We start from the raw sequence: 21,302 nt of genomic DNA on the forward strand, positions 1-21,302 counted from the left end.
CCATAGGTCTTGGCTTATAGATGTTGAGGGTTGGCTGGAAGAGCTGGCTAGGGAGAAAGCCAGAGTAGAGTAGGGTGGCTTTTAGGGCTGCAGTTTGGCTCTGCCACTCCCTTCCTCTGTCCCCAGGAAAAAGTCGCAGCACTCCTGCTACACAGGCACAGGGACCCAACCAACGTCTGTTTCCCCAGAATGTTTCATGGTTTTTGTGCTGGGTATTGAGAACAGTACTGAGATTCATGACCACTTTCACTTTTCTGTGGTCTATTTCAGATTGGGTTTGAAAAGGAAGCCAGCAACCATGCTAATTTGTCCAAAATTGAGCAAAGCCCTCCCTGGAAAGCACATCCTTAAAAATCTGTGTCCTCCAGATGAATGTCTCTGATATGCAGCCATTCCTGATATAAAATAAACATATATATATATATATACTCTCAAAGTGAAGGACAATGTGAAGCATTCACCTTTTTATCTAAAACAAAAACACTGTTCTGCCCATTGTTTGGAGGCATCTGATACAATTTGACTAATGTAACCGAACTACGCAAACTTTGCCTCCATCTTGTAGTTTTTATGTCATAAGTACTACAGTAGCCAGTAAAATTTGCATTTTTGGGTTCACTGATTTTACTGTTTGACAGATATTTCCCACCCCAAATTTTGTGTTTTTCGTATTCCCTATTACTTAGAAGTCTTTATTATTAAGGAATTATGTAAGGAATTACTCTGACTTAAGTACATCTCTACCTTTCATTTTAAGTTCTACTTTTCTGTTGGTGTATAAAATTATGCACCATTCTAATTGTTTGTAATTAAAGTTGAAGCAGCTGTTTCTTCTTTGTTTTGATTATCTATAACCTTCCAAAGAGTTTAAATGCACCTCAAGATGGTGCTGATGATAGGCTAATTCAGAATCTTCCTAATTCTCTCTCCTACCCTTTTCCTGTTTTGCTTTTGATTCTTGGGGAAAACCATAGGACTTTTAAACAGCATGCAATGAATTTGTAAGATTAAAACACAAATTATATAAGATAGTTGTTTTGTAATCTTTTTTTGATGAAATCTCCTTATACAAATGAGCAGAAAATACTAACTGAATACTTTTCTTCCAGCTAATGATTAGATTGTCATTTATTCTGAATAATACAAATGCCTTATATTTTTGTCACCACCTAGCCCAGCGGAAGAACTGTATTTTGGAAGTACAGAATCTGGAGAGAAGAAAACTTTGATAGTGTTGACAAATGTAACGAAAAATGTCGTGGCATTTAAGGTAAATATCTGAAAGATATAATAAATCCTACGTGGAAATCTGACAGGGGATGTGATTTTAGACATATCTTAATGAAAAGATTGAGAATTTTTAACTTACACAGTGGTTTTATTTATGATATTTTTAGGCACGTTTTACTGCCTTCTACTTTTGACTACATGGCATAGCTTATCGACAGTTTTCCCTGGGATCTGTATTTCAATCTTTAATGAGCCGTAATTGGCAGGCTTTAATGTTGGTTGTAAATAAAAACCCAAGGAAAATCACTCGTCATTATATAAATGATTCATAATAACAGTGAAAAATAAAACAATAAAAACTGTATGATGTAGCTTGGAACATAGTTTATATTGGATACTAACCTAACCACTCAGTTTACCACTGCCCCATATTGTAGGTATTATTTTCTTAAATCATCTAATTTAGATTTAACCACTAGGATGCTCTGGATATTCTTTGAATATCTAGTGTGTTTTAATTTGTGAATGCTATTATAATTTGTCCTTTGTACATAGTTTTTTGAATTTGTATTATTAAATTTAGGCAATTACCAGACAGGCTATTTCATAATTTTATTTATTTAAAAGGAAGGCTAAGTGACAATTGGACTTACAAGTATTTTTTTTAAAACAGATTGATGTTCTCCTATTGATGGGGAAAAATACGTTCTCTGCCTAACCACCATGGTTGTTTTGTTGACTTTATTAATCACTGTTAATTTTTAAAAACTCATTTTCAAGCTATTTACCCCCAAGAAGCATTTTTATTATGTTATTAATTATTAGATGACTACTCTATTTATAAAACAGGTGCGAACAACTGCTCCAGAAAAATACAGAGTCAAGCCAAGCAACAGCAGTTGTGACCCTGGAGCCTCAGTTGATATAGTTGTGTCTCCCCATGGGGGTGAGTGCTGGCCCGATGGCCTCAGAGCAGGGTGCTGGGGTACCTGGGGCTGGGTAATGAGTCATTAGAGCTGGACTAGTGTCAACAAGTCACCTCGCTGCACTCTAGGCATCTGTTTTCTCGTGTAAAAATGAGATGGGAAAAATGGTTTAACACATAAAATTGTTTCGATTCATGCCAGTTGAAATTGAATTTTTTAGAAAATCCTTTTTAGAAAAACTTTTTCCTTTTTAAGGTAGTTCCATATTTTTTCCATTGTTTTCTAGAATAATGCCTTAAACCATATGTCCAGCCCTTTGCAAAGGTTCTTGTTTATATAAGTTACCCTTTTGGAATGCAGGTTTAACAGTCTCTGCCCAAGACCGTTTTCTGATAATGGCTGCAGAAATGGAACAGTCATCTGGTACGGGCCCCGCAGAATTGACTCAGTTCTGGAAAGAAGTTCCAAGAAACAAAGTGATGGAGCATAGGTATGCTTTCTACTCACAGACTCAAATGTGATGGGAGGAATGAGAGAGAGAGAGAATCTACCTGCATGGACTAGGGAGGTGCCTGTCTTCCTTCTTATATTTTGGCAGGCGTTTAGGCTTCTAGTCTGAGCCTCAAGCTCTGCAGGGCTCCAGGGTGCGCAGATGAATGAGATATGCAGTTTCCTCAAGGAGGTTGCTAGTAGCAGCTTTGCTTACAGGCCAGTGCAAAAATCTGGATGTGTCAAAATTACAAACATGGATCTGTCCCAGCAGTTGCCTTTGCAGGAACACTCACCTTGTGTACTAGAAAGTGTATGTTGCAGCATTGTTTGTACTAGTAAAAAATGGGAAAGAACCTAGTGATTACCAGTGAAGCAATAGTCAAATGCACTTGAGTCTGTGCAGGAGTACTTTGCAGCTATTCCAAAGTGTGGGAAATCTACCTGTTCTCATGGAAAAATACCTGGGATACATTAGGGGGAAAATCCTGTAACTATATAGCCATAAACAAATATGTATGTGCATATAAAGATATATAGAAAAGGAGAAAGGAGAAGTCTGTATTGTTTTATTTTGGAGTGTGCTAGTTCTGTCTCCCAGGGTACACTTGTCAATGTCTGGAAACCTTGTTCATTATCAAAATTGGGCCATGGGGTACTCTGGCCTCTATCAGAGACTAGGGACACTGCTAAACATCCCACAGTGGAAAGGACAGCCCCCCAAGACAAAGAATGATCTTGCTTAAAATGGCGATAGTGCCTAGATTGAGGATTCTCAATGGTGGGTAGTTAAGGATGGCCACTCTGATGGCATTTTTGTACGTCCTGAAGGGAAAGAGAAAGTAAGCCACTTAGATAACTGGAAAAAATGCTTTCTAGGTAGCAGGAACCACAAATGGAAAAGGAGTGTGCTTGGTCTGTGTAAGGAACAGCAAGGAGGTCAATGTAGCTTGAAACCAGTAAGGAGGGGTGGAGACAACATGAGAGAGAAGGTCAAAGAGGCAGTAGGAAGGCGGGTGATTACCATAGTGAGGACTTCTGATTTTGAGAAGAAAAACTATTAATTGGTGCTAAGCAAAATGAGGAAGTGACTTGGCTTTTTTTTTTTAAAGGCTTACTCTGGGGGCTGTATGGAAAACAGACTGTAAGCAGACACAGGTGAAAGAGTGATAGTACTTAGCACAAATAGTGCTCGCTGCAAGCCCCCACTGGTCTAAGTGCTTTACCTCGAGTTATTCACTTTGTCATTAAAATGACCCTGGGAGGTAGGTAGTTCTTTGTCCCCCGTGATAAATGAGAAGCGGGCAACGGGCAACCTTGTAACAGTCGTGGCTGAGTTAAATCTTCAAAAGGAATTAAAAGAAGGAACACAGAGATGAAAGGATCCAGGGTAAGAAGAAAGCTGGAGAGGCAGGCAGGGCCCAGAGGAGGAGCTTGGTCACCATGGTAATGCCGGTGGGAGAGCATCGACCTGACCTGATTCACGTTTGACAAGATCACTGTTTGCAAGCTTGTTCACATGGGAGGAGGACAGGTGTGGACCTGGGAAGACGAGCTTTATTTCAGTTGTCCCAGCAAGAGAGGGAAAAAGACCCAGCCTGGAGGAGTATTTAGTGGCCACAGGAGGACAGTCTGGTAGGGACTCAGAAGGGAAACCAGTAGGTGAGCTGTGTCATCCAAGTCTAGGAAAGAGTGTTTCACAAAGAAAGAAGAGACCAGTGCTACTAAGTGCTGCCATGCCAGTCATAAAGGGTGAGGTGTGAGTAGCAGCCCTTTGTGACCTCATGGAGGTCATCACTGACCTCATATAGAGCATTTTCAGTTGGCAGGAGCCAGGTTCTATTCTAGAAGTTTGGCTTGGAGGAAGGAAGAATGTGGTATTGACAGAGGGATTGTTTGGTGTAGGTTTTTCAATGGGAGAAGCCAACTATACAAAGTAAATCATTGATAGTGAAATTCCTGAGAAAGCTGAAGCAGGGATCAGCTTTACTCAGGAAGAAGGAAGGAACGCAGATACAGGTTAAGGCTTGTCAATCTTAGTTCCTTATAGCTGTCTGGTCATATGCACATCATTTTTCAAATATGACATTCCAGTCAAAGCCTTGGTAATAAAACCATGCTTCCAATTGTGTCCTATTACAAGGAGAACAGATCCTTATGCCAAAAGAAAAAACCTCTTTCCATGAAGAAATACTAAGGGTTTCTGAATTTTGGAGCAATCAGGTAGGGAGAAAAATTGTTTCAGTTCTGCTTACAAAGGTATAGTTTACCAAATTGCTGTCAGTCATAGATAGCTTATGAGAAGAGAGTAAAAGATTTCCTTAAATCTGGGAAAACCAAACATTAAAGAACAAGCAATAAAAAGTATAGTCATCAGTTCATTCAATCTCAGGTCATTAATTCTTGGTCTGCTTGAATGCTGCTTTTTTTTATTAGTTCTGGAAGTTATTAGAAACCTTTTTTCTGGAGTACTTGTCAGAGTCCTTTCCAGGAATCTCTGAAGATGAAGCACATTTGCAAAAGGATGATAGCTTCTGTAAAACACAAAAAGACTTAAAAATGGCCTTGGTTACAGATCTGATGAGAGTTCATTGTAATGCTTCTCACAAGGAAATTTGGTTATTTCTGTAACGTACAACATTGTAAGATAAGAACTAGAACATTACACCAGGACATAACAGATTTCTAGGAATTTTATACAATTTCTGGAACACTTATCTATACAAATATAATCCAAAGAAGGTGTAGCATTACTTGACAATGCTTCCCATGTAATTTAACATAGCAAGTAAGCCTAATTAGTTTTATATCTCTTTATAAGAAGAGAGCACAAATCTTTTGATATGTTCCAGAGGCCCTCTGAAAAATTCCAGAGATAGTTAAAGATCAAAACAGACTTTATTTAGAATTTGAGTTGGGGTTTGTCAAAAATGTCAAGAGGTTTTAGACACTTGACTAAATGGAATCATAAATCATCATGAAATAATACTTAATTACCCACTTAACCATAGTAACAATAAAATATCAAAGGCACATACAGAAAGTTACAGAGTTGTAAGATTTAGGAAAATAGTCTGCTGAAGACTAAAAGAGCTAAGCAGTCAAAGACCTGATGATAAAGATAACGTGGAGCATGAGAAATTATTTTGATAAAACGCACCATCTTTGCTTTCAAGGCAGATTACTTAAAAGCTAAAGAAAAACTTTCTCACCATCTCTTATCAGTAGCTGACTGATAGTCCAAGAAAAGGTTGTCCTTTTAGCAGATGAAATGTTTAAGTACACTATTGATATTGAAGCTTCTTTTTATAACCCTTATAACAAATTCATTCAATTTTAGCCCGGTTGACTAATACAAAGTGGAATTTTCTGTTTGGATATAGACAGTTGGAAAGAGACATTTAGTTTGGTCCTTTATTCTCCTCCCTATTCTGAAATAACCAGCTTTACTTTAAGACAAAATTACCTCCATTCCTCTTAATGAAAATATGTGTGCATACTTCATACCTCTCCTTGGCCAAAAACACATCCTTCTTTTCTTGCACATGGAGTTAGTTGTTTCCATTATTATTTCTAGTAATTACATATATGAATTAGAATTCTTAACCCTTAGGGATCCCTGGGTGGCGCAGCGGTTTGGCGCCTGCCTTTGGCCCAGGGCACGATCCTGGAGACCCGGGATCGAATCCTACATCGGGCTCCCGGTGCATGGAGCCTGCTTCTCCCTCTGCCTGTGTCTCTGCCTCTCTCTCTCTCTCTATCATAAATAAATAAAAATTAAAAAAAAAGAATTCTTAACCCTTAGAAACTGTAATTTCTAGTGAAAACCAAGTGATAAGCAAGCAGTTGTGGTCAGTTAAAACCAGCATTCTGTAGATTGGCAAATTTATCAATACGTAATTTCTAGAAGCATAGGCTTCCTCATAGTACAGTTTTTCACCGTGGCACAAAATATGTTTACTAACAGACTAAATATTTTTAGTTGTTCTGTAGTAAGAGGCCAAAAGTAAATAAACCTATGTTCAGTAATGAACATTTCAGTATTTTATCTTTTGTGGAAATAAATGGGATTAACTCAGCAAAACTAAAGCTTCAAGTTACCAAAGAGATTTGAAACCCTGTTTTTAACTATATTTGAGTTTACCTGAAAACTCTTATCCAACCTCGATCTATCCAAATCACTTGTTTCCAACAATTATGCTTGAATACTCATGATGGCTTCATGAAACATCAGTCAGCCATCATCCCAAGCTGTTTTTCATGCTGACACATTTTGTATCCAAGATAACATGAACTGCTTGAATAGTAAACTCCAGTAGAAAAAAAAGTTGCATGTCTGCATTATATCTAATATGGATAACTTTGAAGACATGCCTATTTTAATTGAACCAACAAACTTAGCTTTTATTTTACCTAGGATTAATCTATATCACATGAACTTGAAAGACACTTAGGTTGGTTTTTATATTTATAAGAGGTTTAAGGGATAGTTAATTTGGTAAGTACTTATTTTTCTTTAAGCCAATCCGAGCTTTTACAAATTAATTTTTGTAATACTATCTGGAGGTAAAGAATACACATCTGTAACATACATATACATAGACACATACAAACATGCAGACACAGAGACCTTTCAGCTATAGCTCTAAAATTTCAGCCATGAATCAAGTACAGTAACACAAACCTCTGGCAGTTGGAATTAGTTTACCTGCTCAGATGGCTAAAGGCTTTTTACTACTTTTGTTTTCATTTGCCAAATTCCCAAATAACTCCCTTTTTTCCTTCTGATGAGAATCACTTCCCTAAAGTTTGTATTTCAAAGAGCTAGCTATCTAGTCCTAGAGAAGATAGGGTAGAAAATTCATACCTCAAAGGCACAGAGAAAGTCTCAAGGAGTTTTGGGGGTATATTTGCCAATTATCAGATATCTAGAGGAATTACTATTTCTGTATTCCTTCTTTTTCTTAAGCACAGGATGGTTCTGTGTCCAGCATCCTGATCTTCTACAATACCTACATGTATTTTGAGATAACTGGGAGAGGTTTTAGGATTAGTAAGGTTAGGTGGATTTTTGAATTGCTTCCAGTGCTGTTATTCTGGTTTTGTAAAGATTTGCAAGTCAAAGACAGTTGCTTTTAATTACTCAATTCCATCGCAGCCTGAATGGTATCAAGGGATCGATACCACCTATACAACTACACTTTCTTCAATTTGCTCTATATCAGTAGCAGATTTCCAACTAAGATGGAAATGAAGTGATTTCTGTGTTCTGAAGCTTCAGGGTTTTTAATGCGCTATGCCTTTAAAAAGTTTCTATAAAGTATTCAACAAAGGCCTTTATGGGCAGAGTGGGGAGCTGTACTGTTGCTTCTAGCAGCCCCCAAACATCAGCCTTCAGTTGATCCACTTCCTGAATATTTTTAAGAGGGCCTAGGATAAATTCTGGTCATTTCCGATAAGAAGAGTTTTTCCTCGGTGTGGGGGGGCATGTGGCTTGTCTGAGAACTACAGTATAATCATGGATGGGAAGAGAGAACAACCCTTATTAACAGCAAGTCACAGTGCCTGTGAGTGGTGAATGAATGGCCACTAATCTTTCTTACCTCTTTTCTCAGTTTGCTACATATCTTCTGAGCAGGGAGGTACAAAGAATTTCATAATTTCATCTTGCTAAGGAAGTCCCTCAGGCTAGCAGCCATACTCCTTCATATTCTCCTTTCAATTTGGCCTTTCCAGAGATATCAGTAAGACTATGGTTTAGGATGAGAGCTCTCTCAAAATTTTTTAAACATAGCAGCTTTTCCATTCAAAAGATCCATTATCTGGCATTGACAAGTAGGGTCTTATATTAATCTCAATAGCGACTCAAGCCAATAGGCCTTTTTATGGTGTAGCCATGGACACAAGAGGCATCCCCAAAGATGTTGCAAAAGATGCAGTCCTGACAGGATCCTGGGAGTTGGCATAAGAAAGCAAAGACCTCCATTGCCACAAGTGGTAAGAATGGGGTGATGAAAAGGATATCTCTAATTTCCCACACAGTCGAAGACCCTGTAATCCATGGCATCAGGGAAGTGCTTACTGGATTGGACTTTTCCAGCACTAATGACAACAAAAGCTGAGATGACAAAGACCCCTCACAGACTGGGCCCCTAATGACAAACTACCCTGAGAACTGGCACAGCTGGACAAAGAGGATGCTCCTATCACCTTGTGCCTCCAATATCCCCAGCCTGGTCAGCCACGTGCTGGATGCCTATGGACACATGCATCCTCCAGCTGAAAGAGACCAAAAAGAATATTCTTGCTGGTCACAAAACCCAGCTCTCAAGACCTAGAACATGATGAAAGGAAGACCTCATTTGACCTATTTCCTTCTGCTAACCTAAATTTGGCAAGGAAGGGACAAGGTGAAATCTTTACCTTTCTCTCTCGACCTGGCACTAGAGTGAGATCCAGGAAAGCAGACTTTCCTACAAATTCTTACCTTTGCCAGCTTCTGCTAGTTTTCCAGGATCCCGTCTGTAGGCGTCCAGGCGAGGACAGTATCTCAGCAGGTCCCATCGTAGGTTGCCAAAATGTAGGAGAGGAAAAACCATTTCTCATCTACCCTGCTAGGTTCTTGGCAGGCACCCTCCACCCCCGTAATAAAAGACAGATTAATAGGAACAAAGCAGAAGTTTAATAAAATGTCTAGCTCCTGTATACATGGGAGATACCCAGGAAAACAATGAAACTCCCCAAAGTGGCTCAAGACACCACCTCCAGCTGAACACCATCTCCAGCTGAGACAAGATGTTGGGGGGTAAGGGAGGCAGGAAATATTACAGCCAACAAGGGTAAGATCGGTAAGCAGATCTAGATCAAGAACTCTTAACGGAGAAGGGACCAGAGACTTTTGTCATCCCCTCTTCCTGGTACGGAGAGGAAGACATCCTTACAGATGGACATTTCCTTCCCTTATAAATATAAAGGTTTTCAGAGCTTTTCTTAGGTCTGCTGTTTCTTAAAAAAATAACCAGCTCATAGATAATTTTTATGCCAGAGAGGCATATTTTGGGGTGGCAAATTCTGCTCCCCTTCCAAGATAAATACACACTGAGCTGCTACCTTACATGTATCTGAGGAGAAGGAGGAGTGCTCTCATCTCGGTTACATAAACTTCTGTGGTTCATTTTATAGTTCACTTCTATAAAAAAGTTCATTAAAAATGTTAAGTTCTGTTTCCTTTGGATTTTCATAGGTTAAGATGCCATATTGTTGAGAGCAGTAAACCAACCACCCTGACTTTAAAAGACAGTGCTTTTAACATGTCTGATAAAACCAGTGAGGATCTTTATCTACAGGTAAGTGTTCTTTCTCCCTAACTAAAACAAAGTGGTTCATGCTAACCAATATCAGAAATCCACTTTTCCCCGCTCATGTAAGGAAGTCCTTTGGCATAGACATGACAGAAATGCTCTTTTCTTTGTGAAGGGAAGCCAAATCCGAATCGGTAAGTGGTAAATGACTTTTGGAGATCTATTAACTTTGTAAAAGCTCTGGCCATTTTAATTTGGGCAAGGTCTGGTGCTTTGCGGGAGTAGCAAAGAATGCGATCTCATGAAAGGGGTACCATTTCAGTTTGAAACAGATGGAGGGGCTCTCTTTCTGAATAGCTGCTTTCGGTACCTCCGGGAGGTGATCGCTTTGCTCCTGCTCAACTAGAAAAGTAGACCTTTCCGAAACAAGAGTAAGTGGGTGCACGTCTGCTCACCAAACAAATATGATCCCTCATCGCATTTCCAGCTCCCAGCTGTTCAGGGTAGACGGACCCCATCCTGGAAATGTTTAGATTTCTAATATCCCTATGGGCTGTTCACATGATTCATGTACTGTTTTACTGATATGACTCTTTCATCCTTTTCTCCCTCTTTAGCTCAATCGTTTACTAGAAAGCAATAGGAAGCTTGAAGACCAAGTTCAGCGTTGTATCTGGTTCCAGCAGCTGCTGCTTTCGTTAACAATGCTCTTGCTTGCTTTTGTCATCTCTTTCTTCTATTTGTTGTACAGTTAAAGAAGTGGCATTCAGTGGCAAACATGGCTCTTTCATTCATTAGTGGGAAAAAGACCCAGGACTTCATGCTACTATAAAAGTGTCGCACATCTGTACTTCCTGAAAGGAAATGTGCAACACTTAGAGGGGAACAAATCCATGTCTTGAAAATAAAGTCTGTTAGCATAAGGAAACACTGGAGAAATGGATTATAAGAGACTATAGCTGTAGTTAGCCATGTCAAGACATATCCGTGTGTAAATTAATACTTTAGATATAATTTATTTTTTTCCTTTTGATTTGACTACTTTTCAAGTTTAAGTATATATATATATACAGTAGCTGAAAAGTGTAAGTAACAAGCTTTCTCGCAGCCAAAAAACGTTATCTGCTTTTTTTTAATGACAAAATCATTATAGCTGAGCCAACTTACTAGCTTTTCTATACTATGTATATAGAACATGTATATTGGGGAAAAAAACATACAGAGTAATTTCTGTAAACATGACTTTGTAATTTTGAGAATTACTTCCAGATGCTAGTCAATATTCTTTGGGTATGTAAAACTATTTAATGCCAAACCACCTTTAGCCTTTGTTTCTTATCTGTCTTCCTTAACAGTCTGCCTTTTATTAATCTTGGACTTTTTAATGAACATTCACATTTAGGTAGAGTTTGGGAAACTATGCTTGGTTGGGTTTTCTTTGAATTCTGTTAATGACGTGGAGAAGAAAAATCCTTCGGGTCCCACCTTCCAGTCTTTTTTTACATGGTTTCACATTGCTCACTGTGGCTGGACACAGATCCATCTGTCTCATTTATCAGAAAGGCCTACTCCTCCATCGTACCATCTTCACCCGAACTCTTTTCTAAATGAAAGGAGTTAAAATTTCTTTGAAGAGTTTGGTTTTGAGATGCATTTACATTTCCATTCCTCGTTAAAATTAGCCACAAGAAGGAAACTCGACAAAAGGCTAGAGTATCTATAAGCGTGAAAAAAAATCAAAAATCAAGTGTCAAGTCTCTATTTCAGAGTGAAAAGTAGAACTCATGATCCATGTGTACCACCTTCAGGCCAGGGCTAATTGACTTGCTTGACACTCTGCCCTTGTCCCAGTAATCCCAAGGGTGATCCCTAAAACTCCTAAAATGATAACGACTTGCAGGGGCAGAGATGAATGAAAGGAGTTTGTTTTCTCATTTATACAGCCAGTTTCAGTCCGTGTTGGTTCACGTGTAAATCTACTGGATATGAAAGAAAAACAAGTCTGCCTGTTAAATAAATGTTGAGTTTTGATTGAGCCATGCTTGGAGAATTTTTTATTCTGAAGTGTAGTGTTGGCGGCTTTCATCTGGAGCAGCTGAGGATTCCAGAATGGAGTTGTGAAGAAGGAGATCAATAGAATCCCTTCAAAATTGGCCTAGCAATAAAACCTTAAAAGGACACTGGTCTGATACTTTGTCTTAATTTGGGTTTTTCTGTTGCAGTTTGCCACCTCCAGACGTGAAAATGACTTCAATACACCCTAAGTACTACCTGTACTATCTCCCTGTGTGTGTGTGCACAGCGGTCTCCCCTTATATGTTACATTTCCGGCTTTAATATTCTCTAATCCCAAAGTATTTGTGTCTGTTTTTTTGTTCCCTGGCAAACGAATGGAAATCATTGGTCAGAATTGGAAGTGTGCAGTCCTAACAGTGTCCCTTTAATGTTTCCTATGAAAATGACTGACTCGCCAAATTGTTCTTCCCTGATACCTGGCCAGTTTGATTTTAATAACCTATCTTGTTAATGTCTGTGTGTCTATTAAATGTGCCTATGCAAGATTACTGCAAACTAACTCTAAAATCAAAGGCATCTAAACTTTTTTCTTGCCCTAATCACATATTTACATTTGATTTTACTGTCTTTTGATTTTCTTTCATCACACTTTGTATGATTATTACTTTGAGGACTCTGATAATAATTTTATTTTTTATCTTGTCATTAGCTGTTCATGACCAGATTACCAAGGATCAACATTTAGATTTAGATTGTTTTCACTTGAGGATGGAAATTAATAGACATTCCATGAAAATATTAATCGAATAGCATTAGGTTGATCTGAAAAGTAGCCTAAAAATGCAATTGCGGTTAAACCTAGCCTCAAATTTCATAACAATACCATAACTGTTTTATATCTTGCCACTAATTTTGACTGGATTTAATAGCACTTTATTGTACAATTGCAAAAAAAAAATATATTGCTAGAATTGTTGCCAGTGTAATTTCTCTAATATTCTGGTGCTTTTCATATATTTTCAGTATTTTTATTACTATATTGGTATTTTCTTTGTATAATTGATCAAAAGTACATGTTTTCTATTTTAATATGTTTTAGAAAAATAATTACATTTATGAAATAAATATCATCAGGAAAAACCTCTGGTCTCTAATTGATAAAGCATCTTAAAAAAAAATCAATGTTCAGGCACACTCTGACCTTTCAAAGATCACATTAATTTCTATTGGACCTGCTTTGCATTTTTATAAGGACAGTGCTGTAAGCTTCCAGAGTTACAATTGTGTTTATCAGGTGAACCTGTCCTTTGTGTGTCCCGTTTCTCCTCAACCCCAGTCAGAGTCTAGCTACTCTTCACTGGAGCTCTCCGTTTTCCCCAAACTTAACACCAGACTCACTGTCATGACTGGAGGCTCCATCATGGAACCTTCCCGAGAATTGCCCAAAGTCCCCTCAACCCTAGTATACCTTCCAGCCTGCCAGGTACCAGCAGGAAGCAGGCTGTGGAGAGAACATCCCACCCGGCTCCTGGGTACATGGAAGGAAGTCCCCATGGAAAGCACCCACAGGCTGTAGGTATGGTTGGAAGGGGCCTGAGGATTATTGGTGTAGTCCCCCCTACACCACCACTGGAAGGTAGCTCCCACAGGGCAGCTACCACTCCATAAAAATAGAAGGAACACGACAGGTCCATCTTCTAAACTGATAAAGAAGGAGAAATACAAATTGATGAGAAACTCAGAATAGAGCTACAAAGACAAAATGATAGTCTACCAAGAAGCACCACATCTACCTAGGACTGTGAGGCTGGGCCCCCCTTTCCTAAAAGAATTTTCTAGAAAACAAAAGCTCCTGTGGGGAAAGTTCCAGCTAGGGTAGGATTGGTTCCTTGGCACCCATCTTCCTCTTCCTCCCCTAAGTTTGCACCAACAACTCAAAGTTCACTGATGTCACGGCACCACCAGCCCCCAGAAGCATAGGGCTCCTCTTCTCTTCCTGCCCCGGAAAGACAGAATGAATGTTGTCCCATCCATTCCATTGGAGGCAAAGGTGGTTAGGAGTGAGGGATCTGTAGTAAGGCCAGTGGGATGCAGCTGCCCTCTGAACCACCTGCTACCTGTGTGACAGCAGTGTTAGTTGAACTCCCTGGGCCTCAGTTTCCTCATCTCTGAGGCTGATAATCCTAGTGCTGCACAGGACGAGTGTTAGAGTGAGGGGAAATAATGCACTTTAAGCAGCCATACAGAGGCTGGCCTTGCTTTGCTGCTGTTGCCCCTGCCACCTTCCATCCCAGCTTTTTAGAAATTTCCACACTTGGGTTGATCTTACTGAATATCCCACCTCACTCAAAGTCAATCATCAGTTCTCCAAACTTCCCCTACTTTATACTCCTACCCTTGCCTTTCTTACTACTCCACTCTTAATTCTAGTGCCCAGGGAAAGGGGCATAATTTAGAAGGCTGCCTTGAATCCTGTGAAGGAGTATCCCTTCCGAAGAACACTTGGTCAGATGTTTCCTTCTACCATTGCACCCACACTCTTTCAAAACGCCACACTTGCACACTCATGCACATGCTCACACACAGAATTGATCTTGCAATACTCCACCCATAAGTTTCCCTTAAATTTGTAACAATTCAATTAAAATATCACATAGGATCCTTCACATCTTTATAATTTTGCCCTCCCATTGAGTAAAATTACCTCCATGTAATGTCTAAAGATTCTCTTCCTCTCCGCTGGTGTCCCCTGCCATGCAAAATAAAACTAATCTCCTACATATGTGAAAGTATTTGAGACAACTGGTTCAACTGGCAAGAAGAGGAACTTCTTGACCCATAGGGGCAAAATAGGTGCACATTTTCAAGTCTTTCTGAAGGGAGAATTTGAGTGGCCCTTCAAACTGCCAGTTGCTCCATGTGCCTCTGTCCTGAACAGTCTGGGAATATGGAATAAGGTCTTGTGTTTTACACCTAAGGAAACCGAGGGCCAGAGAAATAATTCTCTGTCCCTAGGTCATGTGGCTGGTTGCTTTCAGAGCCAAGAGTTGAACTCGTCTCCCAAGTCTAATGCTTATCTGTTTTACAACCACCGAGAGTGGCCAATCTGAGTGATAATTTAAAATGTCCAAAGGACAGTCTGAGAACTTTACCTTCACCAAATGGCAGGAGAGGAAAAGAGAAGACAAAGTCCTTAAAGAGAAGCAGAGGTGAAAAGACACAATTGCCCCTCAAGACCCTTGGCTGGGAAAGTAAGTTTCTTGGTATTTTAAGCTACAGACCATACTTTAAGAAAGGTTTGAAACCTAGGGGTTGATTGATGTACTCTCTACTTGGATGGAGGGTTTTGGCGGGCACCCTCAGCCTTATGAGAGGTGTATCTAGCACTCCAGAGAAGGGCACCCACTAGCTGTGTGGCTCAGAGTTGTCTCAACCACAGTCCAGTGACCTCAAGGAGTCTTGTGTTCAATAAAATCAGAGCATTTAAGTGTTCTGTTCCCATGTAACAAATGACCACAAATCTACCACCTGAAAAACCACACAAATTATCTCAGTTTGCACATGTTGAACCTACCACAGTGGGGCTGGGTTCTTGGCTCAAGGTCTTACAACACTGCAATGATGCTGTCAGCCGCCTGCATCTCCCTGGAGGCTCAAGTGGATCAAGATCCACTTCCAAGTACCTTCAGGTTGCTGGCAAAATCCCTTTTCTTGAGACTGTAGGACTAAGGTCCTGAAGTTCTTGCTGGCTATCAGCTGGGGACCGCTCTCACCCCCTCGAGGCCACTCCCAGGTCTTTGCTAAATGGCCTCCTCTATAGGCAGTTCACAACATGTCTGTTCTCACCTAGAATCTCTTTCAGGAAGGGCCCGGTTAAGGGGTGACCTGATTAGGTCAGGCCCACCCAGGACAATCTCCCTTCTGATGAGCTCAGAGGTGACTGATTAGGAACCTTAATTACATCTGCAAAATCCCTTCTGCTGTATAAGCTAACTTAGATGATGAGAGTGCTAGCCCGTCAGACACTAGCTCTGGCCCCCCACTCAAGGGGAGAGGGTTATGCAGGGTATGTTGCATGGGATCTGCAAGCTCATCCAATCTGGCCCCTCATTTTGCAGATCGGGGAACAGAAAATCAGAAAACTAAACCAACTTCATCCAGTCTAAATGACTGCTTAGAATTCAGATGCCCCACACATGAAAGAAAATAGCTCAGAATTGTGTTAAGCTCCGAATGACAGGCATGGAGACAGTAGGTCTCTATCCCAGTTGGCTTTCTCCAGTCTCATAGCTTCAGCGCACACATGTATTCAAACTTTTGTCAATAAACTTAAGGGAAAGTACATAACCAGTATTTTTCACATTTGTTCATTAACCCCCCAAGGAGTGGATCATTCTAGAGCTGTGAGGTCGTGTGTGTGTGTTGAAAAAATGTCACTAGTTTTTGGAAGTCATCTAAAACGGTCCTCCATGGACTTGCTATTGCCTCACAAAATCAGACTTGATTTCCCCTTCTGTCTGTGTAGGTCTTCTTGTTTCTGACAGCAAGAAACCTCCAAATTACTAATACTATGCCTGGCCCCTTTTGCTAGATCAGGGATGATAAAAAAAGAAGTGAATCACTTGTCTTTCCCACTCCAATACTCCTCCACCTTTTCTGCACCAAACCCTCACTCTAATACTAGCATACAGATTTGTTCAGTACAATTACTATTTGCAGTTAGATTTGCCCTGGATTACTTTTGCCCGCTCATAGGCAAATATGCTTGAACAACTTGAGTCAAATACCAAATCACTGTTCTCAGTCATAAACTAAATGTCAAAAATGTGTTTTGGGTACTTTTCCAATTTTCTAACTCCAAGACTCAAGCTACTTCCTTTTAAGGGAGTGAAGAAGGATGAGGTTATTATTAGGAGCAGTAACAATAGTATGACAGTCTCGCAAAATTTAACTTTTTTAATGTGGCTGAACTAATAAGTTGCTAAAAAGGTAAGGTAAAAGGAAATGGATATAAAAAGCAAAGCTTCCTTTCATATTCAGTGTTTACTACGCTGGGATCACTTAAACTACTTAAGAGCTTAGTCATTAAAGGTGGAGGTGTATCTTATAGAGGAGTTATATCTGAAGTCAGTGCTTAGAGTAAAACTGACTATACTCAGAATTTCCCCTGAAAATTCATGAGGAAGTTGCCACAATAGAGATGGACATAGTAACTCTTCTCTTGGTGAGTCCAACTCTTCATTTTAATACCAGATAAAATATTAAGTTGCCTTTATTCGGGAAGGGGGTGTAGTAGAATAAATACATATATTGTGTCTACAAAACTAGAATCACTATCAGCGAGATTCTTTTAAGAGGCACGAGAGAAAGGAGAAGGAGCAAAAAGAAAAAACCCCAAAACATTCACGTCTACCATTCTACTTACATTGAGTGGAAAAGACCCTCTTGATTTTACGAGTTGAGGGCCAGCTATAAATAAGGTTCTCACATAGTTGAAGCCAAATTCAAACTGAAATCTGGTCTCCCTCTTAAACATCTTTAGGAAGGGTCCTCACATCTCCACTTCCACCTCGCTCCCTGTTATGTGATTCCGATTTGGGGTCTATTCCCATCACTCCAGAAAAACAACACTTGTGAAGGTCCAACAATGACCTCCTTGTCACTTCATTCAATGGGCCTTCTTCAGTTGGAATTTGAAGTGAGTTCTTACGGCAGCGTTTAGCTATATGAACTACCAGGTTTCTGCTTTTCTTCTCCCACTAACACCCTTTAGTGTCCTTTACTAGCTTATCTTCCTCCACCATCTTTAAGATGTTAATATTAGAACTGAGCTCCCTTTCCTTTCTCCCCATAGGTGATCTCCCCAGTATCCAGGGCTGCAATTAGCATTGGTAAGCTATTAAGCCTTGGACATTCCAACTGGACCTCTTGTTCTAAGTCTAGACGTACATATCCACTGTCAACTGAGCGGTTCCAGATGTCCATCACAAAATGTCAAAAACAACTCTCAATCTTCCCCCAGACCTGGTCTTCCAGTCTCATCTCAATGAACAGCACCACCCTCCATTCGTTGATACCAGCTAGAAACCTGACCTTCACCCTTGACCCCACAGGGGCCCTCCACTCTGCGTTTCTCTTCCTTCTCCACTGCCACTCCCCTTCTTTAACCCACAGCATCTCTCTCTGGACTTCTGCAACAATCTCCCAGGCAATATTTGCACATTCCCTTTGGCTCTCTGCAGTCCTTTCTCTATGTGGCATTCACGGACATTCAGTACTCATTGAAAATGCACATCCTATCATACCACTCCCCAGATTAAAACCCTCAAGCGGCTTCCATGGCTCTTAGCCCATGATTACACTTCCTAATTTGGCCTACCAGCTCCTGGAAGATCTGGATCTTGCCTAACTTCATAGCCTCACCTTCCTCCCTCTCTCCCTCTTTATGGTCTGGTCCTATATGAATCAAACTAACACCATCTTGATGAAATCCTCCACGCTGACCATTCTGACCTAATGCCTTCTAAAGCACAGCCCCATTGCCATGTTCTTTCCTTTATTTAAGCACATCCTTAAGTATATATACCCTTCTGATCTGCCTTGGAGATATGACTAGGACACTCATCTATTCTCAAACATTATCCTCCTACATGGTATCCTAGCATCTGCTCCACAGCCTCTAGGGCTATAAAAGCAGGTCTTATGGGAAGTGAGGTTGTATAGATCTACTTGTCTTGCTGCCACCCAATATGTGCTTCTATCTATAAATCCCCTTAGTAAGCCATTTCTTGTCAAGCTGGATTTGTCAGCCTTTTTCTTCAGTCTTATTGCTCTTTCAGCCATCGGAGGTCATTTTGCATATACCTCCTTTTCATGGAACAGGTCCCACCACTGCCTGGAATTCTCTATCCCAACCTCCCTGCCTCACCTCCTCATGGTGACTCTTAGCTCATCATTTGTTCCAAACAACAACAAAGAAAAATTGACCTCATAGATACAGAGCACAAATTGGTGATTGCCAGAGGTGGATGGTGGGGGGATGGAGGAGGCAAAATGAGTAAAGGGGGTTAAAAGGTACAAATTTCCAGTTATAAAATAAATGTCATGGGGATATAATATAGCTGAGTGGCTTTAATTAACACTGTACTACATATTTGAAAGTTACTAAGAAAGTAAATCTTTTTTTTTAAGATTTTATTTATTTATTTGACAAAGAGAAAGTACAAGTAGGGGGAGCCGCAGGCAGAGAGGGAGAAGCAGGCTCCCCAAGGAGTAGGGAGCCTGATGCAGGGCTCAATCCCAGGACCCTGGGATCATGACCTGAGCCAAAGGCAGACACTTCACCAACTGAGCCACCTAGGAACCCCTAGAGAATAAATCTTAAAAGTTCTCATCACCAGAAAAAAAATTGTAACTGTGTGATAACGAATGTTAACTAGATTTACTATGGTGATCATTTTGCTATATATACACAAATATGGAATCACTATGTTGTATACCTGAAACTAATATTTTATGTCAATTATACCTCAACAAAAAATAAAAAAGTATCTCTCATTCAAAGGATGTGGTTAGGTTCCATTAGATATTCCCGTGATAGGGGATCCCTGGGTGGCTCAGCGGTTTAGTACCTGCCTTTGGCCCAGGGCGCGATCCTAGAGTCCCGGGATCAAGTCCCACGTCGGGCTCCCAGCATGGAGCCTGCTTCTCCCTCCTCCTGTGTCTCTGCCTCTCTCTATATATCTATCATAAATAAATAAATCTTCAAAAAAAAGATATTCCCATGATACCAGCACGTTTTCTTCATAACACTTATTACAGCTTGTATTCAGATACTTGTGTGATTCTTATTAACACTGTTCTCTCCATTGGACTATAAACCTCACAAGGGAAGGGATAGTATTCACCACTGATTCTCCAGCACCTAGCACATACCTGCCACACGGCTGGAGCCTACCTGGTGAGAAGCAATTACTTCCTCCTCTGGGGGTGCCTGGGTGGTTCAGTCGGTTAAGCGTCTGACTCTTGATTTTGGCTCCAGTCATGATCTCAGGGTGGTGAGATTGAGCCCCAAGTTGCTCCACACACAGCATGGAGTCTGCTTGAGATTCCCTCTCTCCCTCTGCCCGGCCCTCACCCACACTTGCACAAACTCTTTCTCAAAATAAAATCTTAAAAAAAATTTGTTTTAAAGACTATTCTCAAGTTCTAGGCTAGCCTTTCCCTTCCTTGTTTCTAGATTCCCCCCCCCCCGTATACATCAGTGAATTAAAATTTATCAAACACAGCTTAGGCAAAGTAAATAACTCGATGCTGTAGAGAAAATATCCAGTGGAAGAGATGGTGACTGTTTCCAAAGAACCTAGAAGAGCTGGCCTGCATCCCTGCTGGCAACTGTACATCAGAAGGGTCATTTTCTCTTCAAGCCTTGCAAAGACGTTCCTTCTGTCATTTGTCATGGACTCACTGGAGCAGGAGAGTGTTTGGGCTCACCCAAATGTTGAATAAGCAGGGAGCTTCTCTCAGTTTTTCTTACCCTCCTTACATCACAGCAGAGAGGACTACAGCTTCACCAATACCACGCCACAGGGGCTCTCAAGTGCCATTCGCTCTGTCTACAGGCGCGTTTCCCAGAGGAGATCCCTCAGACTACTAATTCCATCATTTACTCTGGGCCAAAAGGTTTCTATTGTCTTATCATTTTGAGGAACACCATGTTAAAAATAAAATTTTCCCCCACAGAATTTCTCAGAATCTTGAGTGTACTGATATGCATAACAAATCTGAGAATATTATGTATTTCCCCAATCATTTAAACCACAGAATCTGGGGCACCTGGGTGACTCAGTGGTTGAGTGTCTGCCTTTGGCTCAGGGCGTGATCCCAGGGTCCTGGGATCAAGTCCCGCATTGGGGTCCCCACAGGGAGCCTGCTTCTCCCTCTGCCTGTGTCTCTGCCTCTCTCCCTCTCTGGGTCTCTCATGAATAAATAAATAAAATCTTTTAAAAAAAAACATGGAATCCTTCTCAAGCAATATATTTTGGGACTAAGTATCCTGAGAACACGCCTTGGAAAACACTGTGTTTGGGAGTTTTAATGCACATTGAAAGGATCCTGTAAGCACAGCCTGCGACAGAAATTTAAGTTGGAGCCAAAGGTGGTCTTTCGCAGTTCAAATGCCAGGACACTTGTAAATAAAGGAGGGAGTACTTACTGATAAAGCTCAGTATAGCTCCTCATATTCTCCCTAACTTCCATTTGTAAAGTTAATTAAAGATGGCAGAGTGTGTATTTTCACTAAAAGCTGCCTTCAATCTCAAAGACCCGTCTGTGGATTCGC

The 21,302-nt window shown here is 40.4% G+C and overlaps 1 protein-coding gene across 2 annotated transcripts in view; it reads left to right on the plus strand.

Moving 5' to 3' along the window:
• The window catches only part of MOSPD2 (motile sperm domain containing 2), a 53,491-nt gene extending 40,398 nt beyond the window's left edge, over positions 1-13,093 (plus strand). The window contains exons 11-15 of one of the 2 annotated variants that reach the window (XM_055338430.1): positions 1,174-1,270; positions 2,080-2,176; positions 2,517-2,646; positions 9,889-9,991; positions 12,169-13,093. In XM_055338430.1, coding sequence (XP_055194405.1) covers positions 1,174-1,270; positions 2,080-2,176; positions 2,517-2,646; positions 9,889-9,991; positions 12,169-12,210 — 469 coding nt within the window. In that variant the 3' untranslated portion in view covers positions 12,211-13,093. Of the gene's footprint in view, positions 1-1,173; positions 1,271-2,079; positions 2,177-2,516; positions 2,647-9,888; positions 9,992-10,563; positions 11,982-12,168 lie in introns of those variants that run through there. The other variant, XM_055338429.1, reaches the window with a different exon arrangement.
• Positions 13,094-21,302: the final 8,209 nt, after the last annotated feature.

This window comes from Nyctereutes procyonoides, unplaced genomic scaffold (assembly GCF_905146905.1).
Source record: "Nyctereutes procyonoides isolate TBG_1078 unplaced genomic scaffold, NYPRO_anot_genome, whole genome shotgun sequence".
NCBI classification, from domain to species: Eukaryota; Metazoa; Chordata; class Mammalia; order Carnivora; family Canidae; genus Nyctereutes; species Nyctereutes procyonoides.